The sequence below is a fragment of the Achroia grisella genome, unplaced genomic scaffold, assembly GCF_030625045.1.
Source record: "Achroia grisella isolate CSIRO2021 unplaced genomic scaffold, CSIRO_AGI_Agris_v1 utg1245, whole genome shotgun sequence".
Taxonomy (NCBI): domain Eukaryota; kingdom Metazoa; phylum Arthropoda; class Insecta; order Lepidoptera; family Pyralidae; genus Achroia; species Achroia grisella.
The window spans coordinates 1,592,341-1,616,019 of NW_026712606.1; the positions used below are offsets into that span (position 1 = coordinate 1,592,341).

At 31.1% G+C, this 23,679-nt stretch overlaps 1 protein-coding gene across 3 annotated transcripts in view; it reads right to left on the minus strand.

Annotated features, from left to right (window-relative positions):
• Positions 1-6,615, minus strand: part of LOC131854783 (LIM domain only protein 3-like) — a 71,147-nt gene extending 64,532 nt beyond the window's left edge. For all 3 annotated transcript variants that reach the window (XM_059205936.1, XM_059205939.1, XM_059205940.1), the window contains exon 1: positions 6,395-6,615. In XM_059205936.1, the coding sequence (XP_059061919.1) occupies positions 6,395-6,400 (6 nt within the window). In that variant the 5' untranslated portion in view covers positions 6,401-6,615. The remainder of the gene's footprint in view (positions 1-6,394) is intronic.
• Between the last annotated feature and the right edge of the window lie 17,064 nt (positions 6,616-23,679).

Here is a 23,679-nt window from a genome sequence, read left to right on the forward strand (position 1 = left end):
ATTTTGTCATTCTATAATAAACATACTATCTTCCTATCAAGTTATCTATCTACAAGTCAATTCCTTTACGTAATACATAAAGAAATTGTATATTAAGAAACATGCCTATTTTTTTTACATCTAACTGTTTATCTTACCAAAGACATGTTACAGGTATCTTCAAAATTATGAGCAATATATATGAGCCTAAAAGGTACTCAATAATCACGCTTGAGTTTTCAATTTTCATTAAATTAGAGAGCGTCGCTGTATAGTGGTTTATTGCCCTGAATTACATAAAAGAGATCGTCAGTACAATTGTGGCCGACACAAAATAAACTTTGTGTGTAAATTTATTATATATCTATTTTATTTTCTGACTGAAACTCCGTTAAAGGAAACATCGATATCAAGGAAAAAAATATCCGAAAGACGGCGTCCCCATACGCAAGAAAACAGGGTAACAAAGTCACCTTTACGTTACAATATAATTGTAATAAAAGTGGCATTTAGATTCAAAATATCGGGATAATAGTTGTGACGTTATTAGGTTTTTTAATATTCAAAATATTTATTAATGTGAAAATTCTTTAACATAGAAATAATAAAACAGACAAGTAACTATAAACTTACGATCCACCTGATGTTAAGCAGTTACCACTTACTCTTATAGCTTACAATAATGGTGAATGGCTGCTTAAGTGTTTGTATAAGTAGGTAAGTCTCATCAATTAGTATTTATATCTAAAATCACTCAACTCCGTCTTAAAAATGTTCTCATTCCTTTATACAATTAGAAAATATTTACCTTGCATTCATTTCCCCATACTTGATAAATATATGAGAAAAATAATAATTGGAGGACCTTATAATAGTAACAGAGCTCATAACAATGATTGTTCGAATCTTAGTCTGTTCGTCTGTGTGATTCTGCGCCAATCATAGAACTTGGTCAATTGGGTTGTGCTTTTTTTATAATAATTAATAGTATACGTCACATAATATATTATTTTGCGTCTGTTTCATTACAAACAAAAGAATAAAAGAGTACGAAGTCGCAAACATCTATATTTATAGGTAGCATGAAACCTGTTTACATAATGAACCCAATCATTATCTAGTTACGTGCATAATGATTGTCCTATACCCAATAAGGATCGATTACAAGTTTATTTTTATAACTTGACACAAGAAATGGAAGAACATTGTAGTACAATGTTTGTAGACATTAATCTAATAATACCCATTTGTTATTATAATGAGAAAAGGCTGTAACGATTTGAATGAATATTTGCATACTGTACATATACTTTGTGAATTAATGATGAATAAAAATTACCATTCATAATACCAGGGCAATGTAAACGAAAATACAAGCAGTATCTATATACCTGACGAATTTGCATATACTAGTATTGCAAAATCCGTTAGCAATTTCTTTAGATAAAAGATAGCCTGGAGATAGGCTCGGGAGACAATAAATTTTCATGATAAATTTCACTGAGATGCATTTAACCGTTTAGTTTTGAAAGTAAGCATACAGACACACTTTCCTATCATATTAGTATAGATTTTCTCGAAACATTATCTCGGTTGCAATTTCGATGAAAATTGTAATGTGCTTTGATATGTTTTATAGGTTTGGCTTTTCAATTTAACTTAATAACTTTGTACTATAAAAAATATAAACATACGACAAGCAAAGTACGGGTGCTTGTACTTAAATTAGTAACTGAAGAAATATTAGTATATAATTATATGTATTTACATAATGGTTACTTTTGCGAGAACTATTGCTAATTCTGAACTGTAAATCAGTATATATATCAATAATTCTTTTATAATTAAAATGTTTCAATACCTTATTTTTTATGTAATTTAAATGGAAAACAAGCTAACGGTCCACCTGATGGTAAGTGGTAATCGTCGCCTACATACATGAAATACGGACATCGCGTTATCATATGACGCCCGCGGTACCTCTCAAACGTCATAATTCCTAAGGACTAACATCTCATACCTCCACATCCTGTAATTTCACTGCTCAGTTATAATTGGTTGCTTAGGAATTTTATTACAGCTTAAATTGGTTTTTAAATCCTGGAATTATTTCAGGCCAGTTTGTTAGTGCGATGAACTGCAAGCAAACCAATTAGTGCAGCGTGCGCACGATAGCCCGCTATCCCATAGCAACTCTAATTGCAACTGACGGCTGGAGGTCAATTGACACCACTCCAATTTATTTTTATATAATCATCAAATTAATTTATAAAACATTAATATTTCACAACTGTCGTGAGATAATAACTTCAATGATAAATATTTTATCTAAAAAATATTCTAACAATGTTAAATGACACATATAAGTAGCTAATTACGATAATATAATTAATTTAAACTTTAAATGTAACATTTTTTTTCAGTGTCTTCAAATACATACACTTTGATTTACAATTATGGACAAAAACAAAAAATATAATCTTTATATTGACTTATATTTCTAGCTGAAAACATAATTATCAAGATGAATAAAGTGGTGACGTAGTAAGAATATTTTTTGTTTCACCAACAACTATATAGGTACATTAATTTTATATCATAAGTACATACATAAGGGTGAAATGATAATTGTACATGGCCAATTAAAGATATACTGCATTTATAAATAATATTTTAACTTAGTAAAACCCTTACATGGATATAATCACTAATCATAGGATCGATCACATACAAATGTAAAAATATATAATGCACCAACACTCCTTTTCATCGATGGATATCGTAGGAAGCAAATAGGAAAACAAATCTGCAGAAAAGAAGGAAAAATTTGCAATTAAAGCCCGTAATCGTGGCTTACCACCGTGTTATGAGGACTATTAAGGGAAGAGGGACGATAATAAATTGTTATGAAGATATGATGATAAATACAGTAGGTATATCTACTTGCAACTAATTAATTATTTAGTTTTATTCAAAAAGAACTACCTTCCTTGTCGAATACTATTATATATGTATATCTACTATATACTTGACAATAGAAATAGTAATATAATATTATTTAGTCAATAAAACTTTTGAATAGTTGTTTTTATTCTACAGCTTATTCCTAAAATAGGTTCAACACAAGAAGAGTGAGCAACAATCATTGACATGAAAAAAATGAAAAACATTGATTAAATAAATGTTTTTCAACTGCATATATTAGTAGGGAAATAACCCCTGATAATTAAAATACACAAGTTTAAAGCTAGTTTTTTGAAATTGGTTAAATGCAGCAACATCCGTCACCCGAACTAATTCATTTGCTAGTGTGGCGAAGAATCGCTGCAGGCGGGCCAATTAGTGCGGCTCGCGACTGATGACCCACCACTCCTCATCTCTCTGATGACTACATAGGGGTCACATGTCAGTTTAATTTAATTTTAGAACACGCGTCCTAATATATGTATATATAATTGTACCTTTACTATTTTTTAAATAGTTATTTTACTCTCTTCCATAATCCTATTGTAAACTTGAAAGTTAGTAAAGATTTTTGTATCTTTGTTTCTCAAGAGCAACATGAGTTTAATTACATCAGTTGTTTATTGTTGAAAAGTTCTCTAAATGAATGTTAATGAAATTTGACATGAAATTAGATAGCAATAGAGATGCAGATAATGCTGCTACTACTTATTTTGAATATGTCCTAATGAATGTAAATGCCTATATACCTCAGAAACGCAGCCGTAGTAACAGGTAAGAATCATCCTACTATTATATATATCTGAAAGTTTGTAAAGATGTTTCGAATTTTATTATTCAAAACAAACTTTAGCACCAGACCGGGTTTCAAGAAAGTTTTAAATACGAACAGACCAAGTCAAAGTTGATTACTAGAGAACTAGGTGTGAGCATTCATTCTAATCCTAGTACCTAATGCAAATATAATAATCAATAAAAATTAGAAAAGAACATCATTTACGTATATTTACTACGAAAAACTAACTACAATATTGATTTTCGAGACAAAGATTTATCTCACACGATGTTACATTTTAAAAGGGTATTTGTAGCGGCCAGTAGTCGATGTAAACCAATCAGCCCTGATTAATTTATCATAACACCCTCGTTAATATGGTCTGTTTATTAATTATCCAAAGTTAATTACCTAATGGAAATGCATCAGCTTATCATATGTAGGTACTTACATATTAAGCTTGTATGTGCAATATAGTAGATTTACAGGTAAGGTAATGAACATACGGTGCCTATAATTTCATCTATATGCATAGAACTAGTGTTAATAATTATACAAGATTTAAAATTATAAAATATTTCTTGGTACTTCAGCGTCAATGTAAGTTTATATAATAGCAAGACAAGCATGTAATCATACAAATTTTACAAAATATACTTGTTTTCTAATCTTGTATGAGATTCAGTGTACAAGTATCTATTTTTTTTTTGTGATAGATGCATGGATTTTTGCTCTTAATGGAATATGTACGTTTATCTCAAGTATTAATTTTAATGAAGTTTATCAAATTTATGCAGATACCTGTATAAAAAATTTAAAAGTATAAGCAATTTCTCACTGTTCGTTAATGTAATAAAAAAGTACAAAAAAATAATTTTAAGTCATATCAGAAATTCTGAAATGTAGTTTAAAAATTTTAAAAACAATAATAATACTGACATACAAACTTATTATAAAAAGATTACTTAATTTACTTAATAATCGCATAATCTCCTCATTAAAAGTAGTTCCATACGCGTCCTAATAGATTTGACAAAAAGACGGCCAGTTATATTGGTAGTACTTATTTACTCGTGTGGATATTTTATCCATTAATTGTGTCCGGTAATTATAGACATACAAGAAACAGTGTTTGTATTAAAACGAATGAAACATTGCTCTCCTGTAGTGATGTAGCTCTAATGAGCCACTTGCTAATTAGAGAATAAACAAGCCGGATACGGATTCTAATTGGCTTTTGGGACAACCATGTCGCGCTGTTTTTAGCTATTAGATACCTATCTGTTTATTACACAATTGTATTTATTTACAAATAAGAACAATGGCCTCGCTGGTTACTTTCACATGATATTGTAAAAAAAACAATAAAGGATATTCATAGATATATATAATAAAATTATAATCAATGTATGTATATTAAATATCTGCGGCCTCGGTGGTCTAGCGGTTCTGCACACTCATTTACTTCCTGTGGTTGCGAGTTCGAATTCTCGCACGATAAAAACGTATTTGTTTTTGACTATGATTGTTGTATCGGTCTGAGTGTTTTAAAGTATTTTTTTGTATTTACATACATAATAAATCTAAGTATTTATATCAATTGTCTAATACCCAGAACACGAGCTCAACTGAGTTTGGGACTAGATGGAGTAGTCTGAATAGTCCAAGGATACTGTAGTTATACTTTTAAAACAACAAGTTTTTAGAATCGTATGTATGTATGTTTTGCTGTGCGCTTGTACACGCTAATCTCAAAGACAGTTTAACGTACTGAGTGTGATTTTCATTGATGCAATTCTAAAACTTCCTGTGTGTGCTTCTTTTATTTAGTTCGTTAAATAATATAATAAAATTATAATCTATGTACTTTTAGTATATATGTATGTTAATAAAAATAGTTTTTAAAGTTTTCATACAGAATTTTCAATATGAAATACTAATAGTAACAAGTAAATAAATACAACTATCTAATATTAAAATAATACACAGTGTAATGTAAGTAGTAAAACCAGAGCCAATGTTTAGATGAAATAGGCCGAAAAAGCACGTGCAAGCTGAAAATAAGTGTTGTACGAGAAATAAACACACTTATTATGTATTTGGAGAATTCACTTTTAAAATTTTATTCCTGCTATAATGATTTTAACGAAATAACCAATGAATAAAAATAATAATAAAGTTAACCAACAAAATTATTTTATATTCAAAAACTTGTGTATATGTGTATTTATATATTCATTAATACGTAAGGATAGGTTTCGCTTATCTTACTCGTTTATTTTTAACTTACGTACCTATTACACGTAAATTAGTTTCATCTTATCAGGGCTTCTACCTTATGTTCGGTCGACGTTGTAATCGTTAGCTGCCCATTTAAAGATAACAATTAACTTAACCGGTAGTTAATTGTTATAGTATCTATTAACGATACCTAAGTTTAGAGAGAATGGCTACAAATTTATTTTTATAATTTGTATGTTTTACTATTTCTTTAGGGGTACTTAAATCTAAGTCAATAATATAGTCAGAAAGAGTCAACCACACTTTGATAGTTTTCCGAAGAAGTTTCGCGCTGATAGTACGCTGATCATTAAGGGGACTCTTCAAAGCTGTCGCCGCATTACACTAATTGACGCAATTAGAGGGATTGCCGAACGGAAATAAAAGTCGGCTCACCTTCATGAAACGCCGGCCCAGCCAATTAGCTTAGCAACTCGTAATTAGCCTCTTCAAACACTCTTACAGCAGACTAGTCCTTTACACAGTTAAATAATCACAGCACATAAAAGTAGTGTTCATTTTTTGTGCGCAAGAAAAATGTTTCACAGCACTGAAAAGTTTTTCGCGATCGCGTGATATTGAGCTTTTTCTAAGCACAGAAACGTACATACGACACGGCCGCTGGTAAGCGAATGAACAGTTCGGCGGGAGGAGGCCGTCCGCCACACACACCGTCGTCTAGGCGGGGACAGTCCTTCCTTTTCCCGTACAAAAGCTCCACCATTGCGGAGCTTTTCGCACAGAGCCGGTGTGTTACTTGTGCCCTATTCCACATAAAGCACCGCTTAACTCTATAAGTGGGCAGATTTTGTATGATGTTGCATTTAGGCCTAAATAGAAATAATAGAAAATAAATTTATTAATTTCTCAACATTTATATGTATTTCATGAGCTATTAATAATATACATATTGATCATTTTACAACAGACGATAAATATGAATATCTATTAAATAATCGTGAAGAAGTTTAACATGTTTATAATTTGATAAATAAATTATAAACAGAAAATAAAACTGGTGAACATCAAAATAAAAAAGAATTAAGGGTTATAACGAATTGTTGAAAAACATAGGTATCTTCCTAATTATTGATGCCCAAATACTCATGAGCCACATTCACTTAAAGTAGTAACAACTCATCGTTAAGACACTAATATCTGAAAGTATTACGGAGGAGAAAATGATAGGTTATTTGTAGGGTGATAGGCGTCACATTGTCAAAATTATTAGAAATATGTAGAAAACCTATATGTCATATAAGATCACTGAATATAGTTAATTGCAAAAACACCCACAGTAATTGTCAAAACCACACACACCCACAGTAATTGTTATGTTTTCATAATCTTAAAATAGACACATAAAATAAAATGAGATTCACTTCCTTTATGTAATCAATTGATAAATTTCAAATAAAATTGCGAATATTTTAATTTATTTACATAATATTAGACAATATAATAATTAAAATTACAACTAACGTTCATCTGCTGTTTTAATTCACTTCATTTCAATGACGAATGAAATAGTAATAGTCTACAAGTAAAATAGCGACTTGATACCACTTCATAATGGCTGCTTGTTATCCATCTTTTCTTATGAATACTTTTTATACAGATTCAATTAAGCCGGCATAAAAGGGGTGCAACAAAACATGATTTATTGTGGACACCATAATAGTTTTAATTAGCATTTCAAGAGGGCAGCTTTAGAGAGCTTGAGTAATCGTAAAGCCTTTAAATAGAGACTCATTATAAAGTACTATAATAAAGTATACTTTTACACTTGAATTTATACATAGATAACTAGTTATGATCGAATTTCTAACGTTGGATAACGAAAGTAACATACTCACGCAACAGAGTCAATGTCAATGATATATTAAGAGAGAAGAAATTGAGTAACATCATCATAATAGCGTAATAAATTATGCGGAGGGTCCTTATGACTTGTAGGTATATTTAGAGATGAATTTGTTTTTTTTTTAATTTAATTAACAAACTGTTATCGAGTTTCTACTAGCTGCGAGTACTTTATATGTAGCTAATTATACCATAACCACAGATAATATAATATTACATACTATAACTATATTGTTATTTAACTTACCTATTTTTACATTTATATAACAATGCGGCATGTTGGAATTTTTCTATTCTGGATTGGATGTCTGTCGTAAAATACCGTACAAATAATAGGCATCCACTTCCTTGAGATTGTATAAAAATAATTTCAATAAACTGTTTAGACTCAAGTAAATCAAAATATAATAGGTCAATTTAAAAGAGCCTACATGACGTGAATATGCTAAAACTCCTAAACAAATCGACTGGAATGTGTTGCGTTTCCGTGTCAATTTGCGATCCATTCAGTATAGCCCCACAAAAATCAAGGATACAAGTACCTACATAGATTCAGTGTATTGAAAATTGTATCGATAAATAATTTATTACTGTAATACTTCACAAGCTAATATTATATCTTATTAAGGCATAAACACCGACGTAATCAGATTTTATTAATTAAGTTTCTTTAAGTTAATAAAGAAATTTAATTAATTTGTATATTATTATATACAGTAATACTGTATTTTATTAATGCTTTAATGAAATTAATTACCGATAACGTCTGTATTTTTTAAAGAGTTTTCTTAGATCTTGAAGTTGTTTAACAATATTCATGACTAATTTGGTTTTATTTCATTTGCTATTATTACTGATGTTTTGTTATTGATAGTGTTTAAAATATTCGATTCAATTACGAACTTCATAATTATTAGTCCTTATGGATATCATCATGGGGTTAGGTACTTATATATTTAGGAAACCCCTATTAACAAAAGGTACCTGTCAGGACAACCATTCTTTGAATATTTTTTGTTTTATATCTAATATTTTTTACTTCTTGAATATATCACTGCTACAATGATACATATAACAATTGAAACATTGGAAATCAAATAATATTTATGCATAACGAACTAGGCTTGTTACAAACTCATCGATAAATCAGGCGCACATCACTACAACGAGCGCAGGGATCTGACGGCCTACATTGACGTATTTATTTTCTATACGAGTTTAATTTATTACCGTGTAACTCGAGACATGTTCGCTCACAAATCATCTCAGCTTTTACGTATTTTCAGCGACATTTTGTCGGCTACTCATTCTTGCCCCCTTCTCTAGTCATCTTAAAAGGGTTACTGTGAAAGGACTATTATGCTGTAACCAACTTTTATGCAGATTGATAGCACCGTTTCCACTCTTATTTCGTAACAATAAGAACTATTATTGTGTGCAAGAATTAAGAAATACACATGCGATATTTTAGTGTTCTCTTTGTGTACAGTCAACCTGATTTTGATGAATAGATTGTAATTCCCATTTTCTTCTAGTACAGTGCTACATACAAAACCTGTTCTCATTTTGTACTTCTCTTTATTAAATTACATATGAAACACTCGCCTCTTTATTAGTTTGCACCATTTTAAAAAAGGTACTGTCAATAGCGTAATCCCTGAATTGAATTCTGTTTTTGTTTTTTTTAAGAATTGCGGTCATTAATAAAAATCGTTTGCTTAGCTACCGATGTACGCGGAGTCTGGATTTATGCCGCAATTTTATATACTTCACTACAATGTTTTGGTTGGTTGTGACAAAAAATTACTTTTTACATCATTCTTTTCCCATCATCACTAATAAATAATAAGTAACAATTAAATTTATATTTACGTAAGTCGTAATTATGATTTATGTTATTAATATTTCTTTTACATCAATATAATGAAATAGCTAAGTATCTAATATGTTTTAAAGTAGATGTATTTGATTTATTAAATATTTACCTCATTCATTTGTATTTGTACTAGAGCAAATTATTATTATTATTAACTTGTGTAGGTATATTGTGCGTTTATGTAACATGTGTTTATAAAGTATTTGCTTGCAGTTTAATTAATATTTACATTTATTACTTAACATCATTAGTATGTTAATAAATATATAGTTATATTAATTGTAAAACACAGTAGCTAAACTGTAAAAAAAAACAAAATTTATCACTTTCAAATGGTTTAAAGATTATACGAAGCTTGAAAAAAGCCGCTATTTCCGACGGCTTTCATTGAATTCGACTTAAACCAATTAATCACTCTTATCAGGTTGTTTCCTCGAGTTTTTCGGAGGGATCGACGGCTGACCATTGAGCTGTTGTTGTGGGGATAAACGGGAGCCATTGTGAGCCATTTCGGGCCATTGTTGTGGGCCATTGTGTTGACGACTGATGGTGCCGCCGACCGTGCTGGGTAAACTCACGATTAGTCTTCAGTAACGTTTAAGGAACTCTGATTATATTGAAAATTATCGATTGAAATTAATGATTTTCTTTTGACTAAATAATTAGAACAAAATGATTACATAATTTCTTCTTCCCAACAACCTAGTTAGATACATATATACGAATAACATTTTATTATTACAAAACTTATCTTAGACCGTTTGAAATTTTTGACAGTTTTTGAATTATTACCGTAAATATTTGATTAAAATTAAAACATGCTTTATTATAGAATATTGTGGCCTACCGGTTTAATTTTTATAAGTCAGAGTACTAATAGAAAGATTCTACTACAAATCTGGCTGATGCCAAAAATATAACTTAGTATGTCAATTTATATTTCTTACACTAGAGAGTCATCTCTAGTGTAAGAAACACAACAAATGTCTAGGTCTCAAACTACACAAACTAAACACCTGGGGCGGTAGTTGAAAAAACCCTCACAACAAATATTTATAAAAAAAAATTTCGTACATTGTCGCGTTTATTTAATCGACACCGCATACTCGTTTAACATAACTACGTGTCCTCGACTACGATCTATATATTATTGTATTTATTTCAGTTATTATTATAGTATAGGTACTTATGCCATTTTGACTTTTCCGCTTTTATAATTTTTAACAGATCGCAGTATGAATATTTGAGTATTATTTCGTAATTACACAAAAAACCTTTATTGCCTTGATATTAAGTGCGTGCTTAAAAAACTTCCTAAGTATATTCAACGAACTCACAAGCTCATAATACCCAATTTCCCCCTCGTTTATTAGCCCCCCACTCTAAGTCTTGGCAAAGAAAACAACTAAACGGGAATTTGCATAAATTAAACGAAGGCACCTTTCGCCAGTTTACAAAGTGTGCTAATGACGGCTTAAGGCTCTCACGCGAACTGATTCGGTGTCACGTGACGTTGATTACGAGTTAACTCTAATTGTTCATTTTATTTTAAACATACCCGTACAGACGACTCTACCTGCCACTTCAAAACAATATGACACCCTAAAATTATACCTTGATTTTTTACTTGTAACTACCTAATACTCTTTCTTCATTACATAACTTACTTATGTATTAAAGAATGAACATACACAATTAGCTTGTATAAAGCAGGCACATCTTATCTTTTTTTCAGTGAAAAAACATCTTCAATCACTTAATCTCGATATCATTGATTTAAATTTATTTAAAAAAAAATCTTCTGTATTATATACAGAAATTTCTATTTATACACATATTTACAAGTATACTTTTAAATAGGTAGACTACACAGCCAATTATCATCTTATATGTGATAAATACTGCCAATCCTCCTTCACTCGACTTTTTTAAGCCAAATTAGATATACACTAAAAAATAATGAGGTTAGTATTTAACAATAAAGATATGACAGGAAAGAGAGAGACGGGTAGGCAGATGATGACATGGGAAGATGAGTTGAAGTCAATTGTGGACATAAACTGGAGCGTTGCACAGGTTAAATATCAATAGAAGTCGCTGGAGGAGGTCTATGCCAAAAAGCACACTGAAATTAGTATATAATATATTATAAAAAAATATTATAGTTAAAATAATTGTAAATTTCTGATTAAAGTGCTTTATTATTATTGTTATATTTAAAAACAAACATTATTCATTGCCACTAAAATAAACAAGTCAATCATTATGTAAAAGAACGATAATAAATGCAATAAAAAGAAACCTCGGTAAAATTAGGACGGAATATTTGAGGTTTCGGTGATTATTGCGACAGAGAGGGTAAAAAACACTACGCGTGTGCAACCACCGTAAACAAGTTGTTCATTTAGTAAATGATAATTATATTATAAAGTAATGGCAGTTCTATACTTTAGTGTTACTACAGCACGTACCTAATAGTTCTAAAAATACATTATTGTATTATTTGTGCAATACAAATTGTTACATTATCGAAAATTTATAATTTTGAAAATTTTGAATATTATAATTAGTGCCTACGCTATATAGTAATTTAATTTATAAATATAATACTTTACATTATACTTATTTACATTATTTATTATTTTATAAAATCATAATGTTATTTAAATGTTGCGCAATAGCCATTAGATACCGTATAACATGAAATAATAAGAGAATATGAGATGAAATATGAAAGAGTGTATTTTTTAAATTGCTACTCACGGCTGAATTCATATAAACGAAATTTAATATGACAATACAAGGTAATTATTGCTTAATCGGAACTTATGTGGATTTACCCAGCTTCTGGCCTAGGATAACCCTTGAGTAAGATTTTGGACGGATTTTTTCATTGTTCACTGCATAATATATTGTAACGCATACAATTCACAAAGCAAGGGGGGGGACCTGGCACATAATTTTTGGGTACTCCCATAGAGACGAAATAAATATAAGAAAACGAAAAATTGGACTTAAGAAGTTTCTCATCAAACCGTGCCGTGGTTAATAATATCTAGTGTTTCCCTTAACATTAATTTTAGTTTACTTCGTGCATGACAAATCGATAGTAACAGACGTGACAAAACGGTAAAATTATGAACGTGGATTAAAATAACGAGATCAATTGGCCCGCGGGTGCACGCTGCCATGAGAAATGTAAACACAGGGGAAGACGAACCATTATACCTATGCTAATCCACAAATTAGACGACAAACAGCAAGCAGTGAACGCACCCTATGTACTGTAAGCTGCATTTAATATTAAACTTCATTTACATTGGGTCAGTAACTGATACTGGAATTGAGACGGGTCAATGCTGAACGGCTACTGACCTCGTGTAAATTGATTTGGAGTCACTGCGTCAGTCGCATCAGAAGCATCTTTAAGCGGCTCGACTATTCTATCAGACGGTATAAATCTATAGAGCAAGAATTCAATGTCAGTTATTGATGCAATGTAAGTATTCCATCATTATCAATTGCAGTTAGTGATGAATTGAGAGATTTGAGTAGATTTTTAAATGGCATAATTGTGAATGATGCATCTTTTTATATATTGTTTATGTTTTGACCTAGATTTAATTAGGCAATAGAGTATCAATTAAGAATTGGCAAACTTAGATTTTACCGAAAAATTAAAAATTACCGAAATTTGCACATTTACAGTAATGTATAAACATTATAGAAAATGTCAATTATTTAATAAATTGACAATTTGTTATCTAAATATGGACAGTTCTTCAAATTTTTTTGTCAAATAATATACTTAGTAAATGTATTCCAAGTCATCTAATGAGTAAATTACAGACCTTTATATTATTCACTATTTGTTCTAAGTGAAAATTACTCAATTTCAATAGTAAATCCAAAAGATCGTAATTTGAAACTGTCTCGGTCACAATATGACAAAAAGAACAAATGAAGTCGGCCAACCCTCCGTCGGCCGGTTGCCCAATCGTCCATTCAGCACGCGGCGTGGCCATAAAATTAAATAAATCCGTTATTTTTCAAGCTGAGAAATGTGCGGCCGACATCCAGCGCCCGCCGGTCAATCGGGCGGCACGATAACGGCCCACATTTGTAAAGATTTTGTCGGTTCATGCCGCCCGAGACTATTCGACGGAGTAGTGGCCATACGTTTACATAGAGTCCCAAATTTGTAGAAGTGAACTAATATTTATACTAAAAAATATTTTTTAATTACATGTGTGTCTCATCACACACATGTTAAATATCCCGTTTACTTATAATTTAAGCCATATATGCTATTATATTTAATCAATTATTAATTCATAATAGGTATCTACTGCATATTTATTTTCAAAAGTGTATTCGTCTTTATTAAATAAAATTCTTAATTGAAGACATCGGTGATATTCTAAATCATAAAAAAATTCTAAATTATTAGCAAACAAATTTTTACTTCGTTTCACTTGCTCTTTAATTTACTCTTACTCTACTTTGATATTATTTTTGAGCTTATTAAAAATAAGTAATAATATGTGTAAAATGCCACCATATTTTCGTTTAGGAATACTATAATACTATCTCCATAAGATAAGGTATTTTACAAATGATCTAGTATATTTTTTTCAATGGAAATGTAAAATGCAAAATATGTGAGGTCTATTTAATTATAGCTCTATGGCAGTGATCAGGCACGCTGCACGCGTTAGTACAGCTAAGCCGCGAATAAATGAAAATTGATTTTAAGATTGCGTTGCCCCAACATTGGCGACTTGACAAATAATACAGCCTTCGTCCTACGCACAGCGGCTCACGGCCCGTTAACTCTACCCTACGATGTACATTATTTCGCGATATTTGTTCTCGTAGATTAAGCAACTACTAGTGGAAAATTTAATTAGAAAACTATCTATTATATCATAAAAATGTAAAATGTATGTAAAATGATCGCTTAGCGTTTCTTCGCGCTAAACTCAGAAAAGTCTTGACCAATTTGAATTAGGTTTTGCCTAATATATTGTAGTACTTAGTAGTTAATTATAAACTATTCACTTTAAATGTAGTGTTTGTTTTATTCCAATAAGTTTATCTAGTAGAGAATAATTATAGACATATATGTTTCAATTTATTCTGTACTAACTAAGCGACATATTTTTGTAATATAGTCGTAATTATCCCTTGAAAAACTAAATTAAATCAGTGTACATTGGTTCTAAAAACAACCGGCTTAACTATATCTTTCCCTCACCAGGTTAGTAATATAGTATGTACGTCATGTATGGAGTACAAGACGTACATCTATATTTAAATCTGCTCATTATATGGAAGTCACTAATATCTATTAATTACTATTTAGTAATTTTACTAGATACTATATGAGTAGCTATTATATAATCACTGAATATGGCGGGGAATAGAATTTTTAGTAATGTGGACTGTTGACCCCATTGCTAATACCATGTCAGATTAACCTCCACGTGTGAAACCATCGTTATAAATTCCTAGTGTATTTACCACGATGGGCTAACTGAACTGACCTTATGTACATCTTATAATCCTCCACTGGTGCCCCGCCAGCGTAACCGTTAGTGCAGGCATACAAATCATACCATTATAAGCCATTAAAAATTACTGAATATATGTCTATTCTCGGTTCTCGTTTCCTTTAAAAATGAACAAATCCGTGATCTCCTCTAGAGGGGTGTCAATTAGGCGTAGCGAGGGGGTAGCACTAGGTACCTACGTGAGTGCGGCGTACACGTGACGTCACTCATCTGCATCACAGCCACCGCTGATGCAAATTTAAACACAGTTTAAACTCATCTTTTTACGCAACGCATTTTTCATTTTGCACGCCAGTTGGCCGTCAGTAAAAAGTAAAACTCAAAGCGATTGTAATAATAAATTTGAGTGTTCATATTTTGGTCTTTATAATTTTATATATAGACTAGTAACACGCTCCTGTTTTACCCGGATCTTCATAAGTTTCTTAAAATATTATATATTAATTTAATATATATAGCCTACGTGACTTTGGAATAATTTACCTTCCAAACAGTGAAAGAATTTCTTAACTCACTGCAATTATTCCGGAGTTCACTTATATGTACTTAATATTAGTATATAGTAGTAATAATACAAATCTATACTAATATTATAAAGCTAGATTATATATATTAGTATATATTATACAGCTATAATACTATTACAGATTTTTATTATTTATATGCTGTACCAGAAGTTTCATGCGGTTTATCTCGCGTGGTGTGTAAGTTCAAAAATGTCCAAATTTGCCTTGCGATACTTGCATTATAAAATAAACTTAACTATTATAAATTACAGATACTTAGAATTAATACTTTGGCTTTGCGTTGACAGTTAGTTTGCACAAATAATATTAAACAGAATTTAAGTCGCTCCTAAATTGTTCATAGACTGATAAAAGTATAACTTCCATAGAAATAATTCTAAGCACTATACTTTTCAAAGAAACCTTATTTAAAATTATCGTTAAAATAAACTAATATGTTTTTTTGCTTAACTACTACAAAGCTTAAATATATACTGTTTAAGAACATTCCTTTAAAAGCCTAACAAGCAATTTTCTCGCTCATTCTTCTTGTGTGCATCTGTTTTACGTATGAGTAATTGATATAAAAAATATGACTATTCAAAAGTAGTTGTATTAAGTTTATTTGAATTCAGATTATTTCTATGATAATATAAAATCGCAAATTCATCAGTCTTTAAATTATGCTTAGATAACATACGTGAAGATTTATATCACATTGTTCGTTTTGTTCAAATATCTGGTCACGCGTATAAAGCGAGATTTCATTACATTAAAGTTAGTATTTTTTGTCACGCGAATAGGTAGGTACGGACTATAAAAAGGCGACGCATTCATAAAATTTTAAATACAAGTTACGTATGCGAGCACGCTGAATGGCAAAGAAATTATGCAGCGTGAACGCATTACTTCACGAAACTAATTGTGAAAATAATAAAGAGCATTAAAAAAAATTCGTGGGAATTTAACGGTGTGTAATGAGTTGCACATAATTTTTTTTTACTGTTTAATATTGTAAGAGGGACGTGATTAAGTTTGGGGCTTAATATCCGGCGGGGATGCGCAAGACATAATGCACTTTCAACTCATATTCGTATAGGGATGTCACTCACTGTTATCTAAACATATTTTTTTCTTTGCTGCCTTTTTATATATTTTAATAGATAAGATAAATTGCTTAGTGATCGTTTTCAATTACATTTTTATAAATATGAACAATATGTAGTTATATATACTACGTATTTAATATACCTAAATGAGTACTTTTTTGAGCTATAAACAACTTCAGCACAAATGAACAAACTTTATTTTTCGTTTTTATGGTCTGTTATTTACCACTGATGTTTTATAGATCTATATATTTATTTAATTATAATTTATTTATACGACTAACACATTCATCATTGTTACAAAATTAAGTATTTATAACTACCAAGTATAATTCGCTTTTCTCTCAGCACTAATAAGGCATTATGAATAATGTAATCCAGCGTATAAATAACCGCTTATACTATCAAATAGGCCGTAGCCATATTTTCTATATTATTTCTATTTTTTTATTTTGCAGACAACGATGGTATCGTTTAATACCATCGTTGAATGAAAATAAACACATCTCTGTCCTTATTTAATACACTATAATTGACCACTATTTCAAATATCAGTCTTTCAATATTAATTTTACACCAAAACCACAGATTACAGCAATATGAAGGTACAAATTTAATTAAACGCAACATATATGTAGCACAACCCTATTAATTTGCCGCGTCAACTGGCCAGTAGCTAACAGTATACGACCACTGTAACAGTAGGGACGCAAGCCAGCTATTGAGACAACCCTATCTGACAGAACACAAAAAGCCATTTATTCAATTTTAAACCTTAAAATAAGACACACTGAACTGACGATACATTTTTTAAATATTCCGCAACGGAAATAATATGTTTGTATTATAGTTAGCAAGGGAGGATCGTGTGTATGACGTTATAAAATAAAATTGAAGCCACAAGGGCGCTTGACACGGATCTAATTAAATGATAAGTGCGATCTAAGATGAATATGCTCACTAAAGAGATCACAAACCAAATACTAAATAGATTACTATAAAATTACCGCATCTAATTTCTAAAGACGATGACCACAGAACAAATTAGATATTATATTTCTCATATATCTTCCATGTACAGATATGATCTGTTACATTTTTAATATATATATATACATTTTTGTACACATATGTACAAGCTATACCCGCAACTTCGTCCGCGTACGAATTTCTATACAAACATCCATCCCCTATTATATTTTACTAATCAATCCCCTAAGGGTACAAAACTTTAGATGTCATATTTGTCTCTATTTTTAATCAACAATTTACAAAATAAGTTTCAAACTTCTGGCTTTAAAAATGACGATACTTCCATACAATCCTTTATCTCCCCTTTCAACACCCTACAACCCCTTTTTTAGCTTTAAAAGTAACCTATGTCCTTTCTCAGGGTCTAGAATATCTGTGTATCAAATTTTATTTAAATCGTAGTTTTGGTGTGAATGCGCGAAAGACAGAGTAAGTTTCGCATTTATAATATTAGTAAGGATAGCAATTTTAGTAAATATAGTATTTTACAGGACTTTATTATACAATTATCTGATAAATAGTATTCTGTCTAGCAACGAATACCACGACGGGATTTATTCTGTTGAATGCCATTCTCACGACACTCAACGACAGTAAAAATAATCTTTATTTATTTTGCATGCGGCACCCGACGAGCTCAATGGTGTGTAATCCGCAACTCGTATTAACGCAAGAATAAAGCTTATAGGGAACAAAACCGCCGCGTAATGTCATATTAGTTGTGATTATTTTGGCTTTATTTGTATTCGTTGCGATTATTTTGGAATCATAAAGCTATTGTATATTATAGAAACTTTCGATATTTCATGGAATAGAGTACGATAGACAATCATATAAGATTTGTTTGTTCTATTTATTAAAAAGATTTTGTAGTACGTAGTATGGCTTTGTGAACATTGTAGGTTAGTGGTTTATTACCCCGACACCTAGGTACACCTATAAGATCGTGAATACAAATTTATCCGACATTAAAACAGATATTTGTATATTTATAAAGTGACGGTATATATTATTTATTACTATACCTATAAGGTTCATATGTCTGTAGTGTTAAGTTAAGTAAAGCTAGAAGCGAAAACTGCCAATATTAAATAATTTCTCAGCTCTCTCTATATTATATTGTAAGACTTTTTAAGTAGGTACCTGCTTTAATTGAAAGCGTATTAATAGTTTTGCAAATTCATAGATTTCTATATAGGTATGCTATTTAATATTAATTAAGAGCAGGTACTCTTAACATTACAACATACTGTATAAACTTGTTGGAAACAAATTATATTCCAAGGTATCATATAGATATATATGTACATTATAATTTCGTTTAATACTATATCATTCTAAGATTTCTCATTCTTAACATCTTCACTTCACAGCATTTGTTGCGTTAGACTGATAAGGCATCATTTCTAATTCGTAGTTAACCACATTATATAGGATTTGCGGCCATTTTCAGCTTTTGTGTGCTATAGATAGCTTTGTATAATCGCTTTTGAACATTCACGGGCACAATCGACTCGCACATAGAGTTAACAATATCTAGATAGACTAGATATTCATTGCATTTACCTCGATTTTTAATATAAATCGAACATAAATATAGATAGAAAGATAAATATTAGCTAGTAACAACGGGACTACATACTTCATTATAGATAATTCATTATAGATAGTATAATTTTTAGTAATAGTAGAATAATAATAATATAATTTTTCTAGTAACTTAGATTTAAATGTAATATTATTTATTTTAGTATAGTAATAGTATAGTAATAAATGTAATTCAACATTTTACGTGGAATGACTAAATATTAATACAAGACAATATATAAGCAGTAAATATGTAAGTAATAGAATAGAACCTGCACCAGGATATGTGTTACAATATTCGGCCCTTATACTTAAAAGGGTTATCAATATTTAAAACATATGTAGGCACAAGAAGTAGGGAGTGTTTATGTGTAAATATCGCATATGATTAATGATGATTTTTTTTAAATATATAATTTTCTGGTTTTTTTTAGGTTAGTTTCTTTTTACGTGTTATACATAATTCGATTCTAAGCTACTTTATGCAACAGATTTCAATTACACTTACTCAAGTATTAAAATATTATTATGTTTTAATACATCATGGAATCCGTGGGTAACTTATTTTAATACAGGATATCAGGTGTGAATTTGTGCTATTTGAGATGTCATAAATTCGCACCTGATATCTTGTATTAAAATAAGTTACCCTTGAACCATTCTTATATAAAACTAGCTGTTCCCGCGACTTCGTCCGCGAGGAATTTAACTTTATTTTTATAACATAAAAGTATTTTATAAAATAAAAGTATCCTAAGTTACTCCTTATTACATCAGCTACCTTACAAAAAAGTCTAAATATGTCCAGCCATTTCAGAGATTAGCCAGAACAAACAGACAGACAGACAAAAATTGTAAAAATGTTATTTTGGTGTATGTACCATATTTATATTCATCTGTATGTAGTAAAAAACGGTTATTTCAATATTACAAACAGACACTCCAATTTTATTTGTATGTATAGAATAGATCATACTTAAAATTTGTTGAGGTTCATTATAAATAGATAATACAAATTCTATACCTGTATAATATAGTAGGTAACTAGTCGAACTAGTTCTAACAGTTTATGTAGTCTATGCTAACTGTAAAATGGCCGCACGCGCAAGCCACGCGACTCGCGGTCGCGGTTTATCTTAGCTTTATCTCGAAGCACAGCGCGTGCGTGTGACACTTTCACCCGAAGGGGTCATAATGACCACTCACCGAACATGCAATTTATGTTTCAAGCCCCATTGAGTGACAATTACAGGACGCATTTTTAGCTCCTAGATTGGACATTAAACGCTACGGTTCACGCTGGGAACAAACACAATGACTAAGGGCAGATTAAGTTGGTACAAGAAACTAACATACCAGTATATTATTGTGTCTGGTATGTTATTTTTATATGTACATTACATTTACACATAATTAATAGATAGAATAGTGCACCCGCCAGCGCTAATGGTTTACGCTGATGCCCCACCAGCCGAGGATACTAAGATGAGTATGAGGTCAAGACAGTTCACATTCAACAAGTATATATCATGATAATGTCCAGGGGAAACCGCGTAGGGGTCAAACAGACATGGTACATTGCTAAAACTATGCTAAAAAAATGGGTTTAACAGTCCACATCAAGCAATTCCTTTTCCCTCCTTTAACAATTTTTATAAGGTAAGATTAACATGGCTACCCTTAACATTGGTGATATACCATTATGTGATAGCCTATACTAGCTTTCCAACATGTCTGTACCAGGGGTGTACAGGTAAAACAGGTTTAAAAGATGTATGCGAAGAAAGATAGGTGAAAACAATAATAGCAGCTGTGTACAATATAATAATAATATTCATAAAAGTTGGTTCAGTATTAGGAAGTCCTCCGTTATATGTAGTTGGAACAGAAACTAAATATATTATAAGTAGTAACAATTAGTAATCTGTTTATATAATTCTCAATGTAATACGCGTCCCACGCGACGTTAATAAAATAAACACAGAAGGGTAGATATTACCAACAAAGACGTCACCCTCGTCAGATCTCCAATAACCCGTACCGTAAATATACCTGAATAACTGGCGCTCCACAACGCTCATTTGTACTGCAGACATTTTAATAATCGCATATTTTTATGGAGTTGCAGTAACTTCCACGAATCATCCAGACCGAACAACGTTTATTTCAAATATTAACATCAAAACCCAATGATGTAACACTTTATGAAAGATGTTTTCAAACAAAGATATTCAAATAAAGATATAAGATGCAAAATTATAATGAGACCACGATCGGAGTAGAAAATTAGTCAAAAACAAAAAGAAACATTAATATCCAAAGATGCAAAGATGATACACATAGAAATATATAGACTATATATCAGTAATCTTTGTTATTTTTTATATTTCAAAAGTTACTAATTAAACCCATCATTTCTATTATTTTTTCGAGGGAATCTCAAAATATCTTTAGAAGAGCCGTTTTCCAAATAATAAATTTATTCATGATATAAATTTAGAATCCATTACATATTGACATATAGAGATTAGATGTGGAGCAGATACTTATTTATTTTTATATGCCTCTAATGCAAATATTTTATATGATTACTACTTTCTATACTTGGCGACCACACATCGCAAGGCATCTTATTTTTTTATCAGGTTTTCTACGGAAAATACACGGGTCAGTACGTAACAAATAACAAAAAGTAGTCTATCTAGTCTACAGAGAGAATATTATCTTACATATTATTTGATATATTGTTTATTATAGACAGTAATTAGAATAATGGATTGACTGCAGTGAATCTAACTGTCAATCTCTTAAGATTATACTGGTTTGATGTGATTTATGTAGTCGTTTCAACATAATCCTGAAGTCAAATATTCCCGTAACACACATGGGCCCGCGCTTCGCTAGGCCGCCGCCGTGTCTTTAGAATTTTAATTAAATTGTTCATTGGCTCAATTAAATCGATTATTAAAAGCGTACCGGAGCACGCCGCGCGCCGCACCGTTCCGGGCCTCGCTCAATGTTGTCATTATTTCATATTACCAACTCGCATCCTGTTTGTCATTCATTAGTTTAGAAACAAAAGTATGTATAGTTACACTATATTCTTAATGAAATTATTGAAAGATTCAATCTGTAGTTATTATTTATTAAAGACATTTCGTCAGGTTAATATTTACAGTATGGAATAGGTTACTATACTGGTTATATGTATCTATATAGCAGTTATGTCTGTATTTCTGCCTAATTATATTGTAATATTCTTTATATTTTTCCACTACCCCATTTCATTATTCTCTCTTTTTATTTCTGTAACCTATGTGTTAAGCTTACTGTAAAGTTTCATTAAAATACGTTCAGTAGTTTTTGTGTGAAAGTGTAACAAACATTCCTACTTACAAACTTTCGCATTTATAAGATTAGTATATAAGATAAAATTAGTTCTTTCAACAAACAAAAAATATATTTCTTACCTTTTGTACCTTCCAATTCTGTAACACTACGGTGACAATAAGGAATTCATATACAAATAATACCACTGCACATGTGACTCCTGTTGTATTCGTCATGCGTTACCATTCCTAAGGACTGCTTACTGTAAAAATGCTTTAATATCTTGTAATTCACTCACATATTTCAAACCGGGACACTTATTACCTACAAAATAAGGGCATATCCAATAATTACGTCACACGTTAAGAGGGGGACAAAGCTTGGGGTTCCGGTCTGCGCTCCTCACAAATGTCTCTGTGGCAGTAATGTCGACAAACTAGGACATCACGGACTGTCATGCCAAAAAAGTGCAGGCCGTTTCTCGAGACATGCCGCACTTAACGATATCATACGCCGGTCCCTTGCCACCGTCAACGTACCAAGTCTACTTGAGCCGACTGGTATTGTAAGAGACGATGGTAAGAGACCGGACGGTATGAGTTTGATTCCATGGAAGATGGGCCGGGTGCTGGTATGGGATGCAACCTGTGCAGACACGCTGGCCCCATCCCATCTACATGGAACCAACAACAGAGCTGGTGCGGCATGTGAAGCGGCAGAAAAAGCCAAAATATGTAAATACAGGCTCCGAATATGAATTTGTCCCATTCGGTGTCGAGACCCTTGGTCCGTGGGGTCCTAGCGC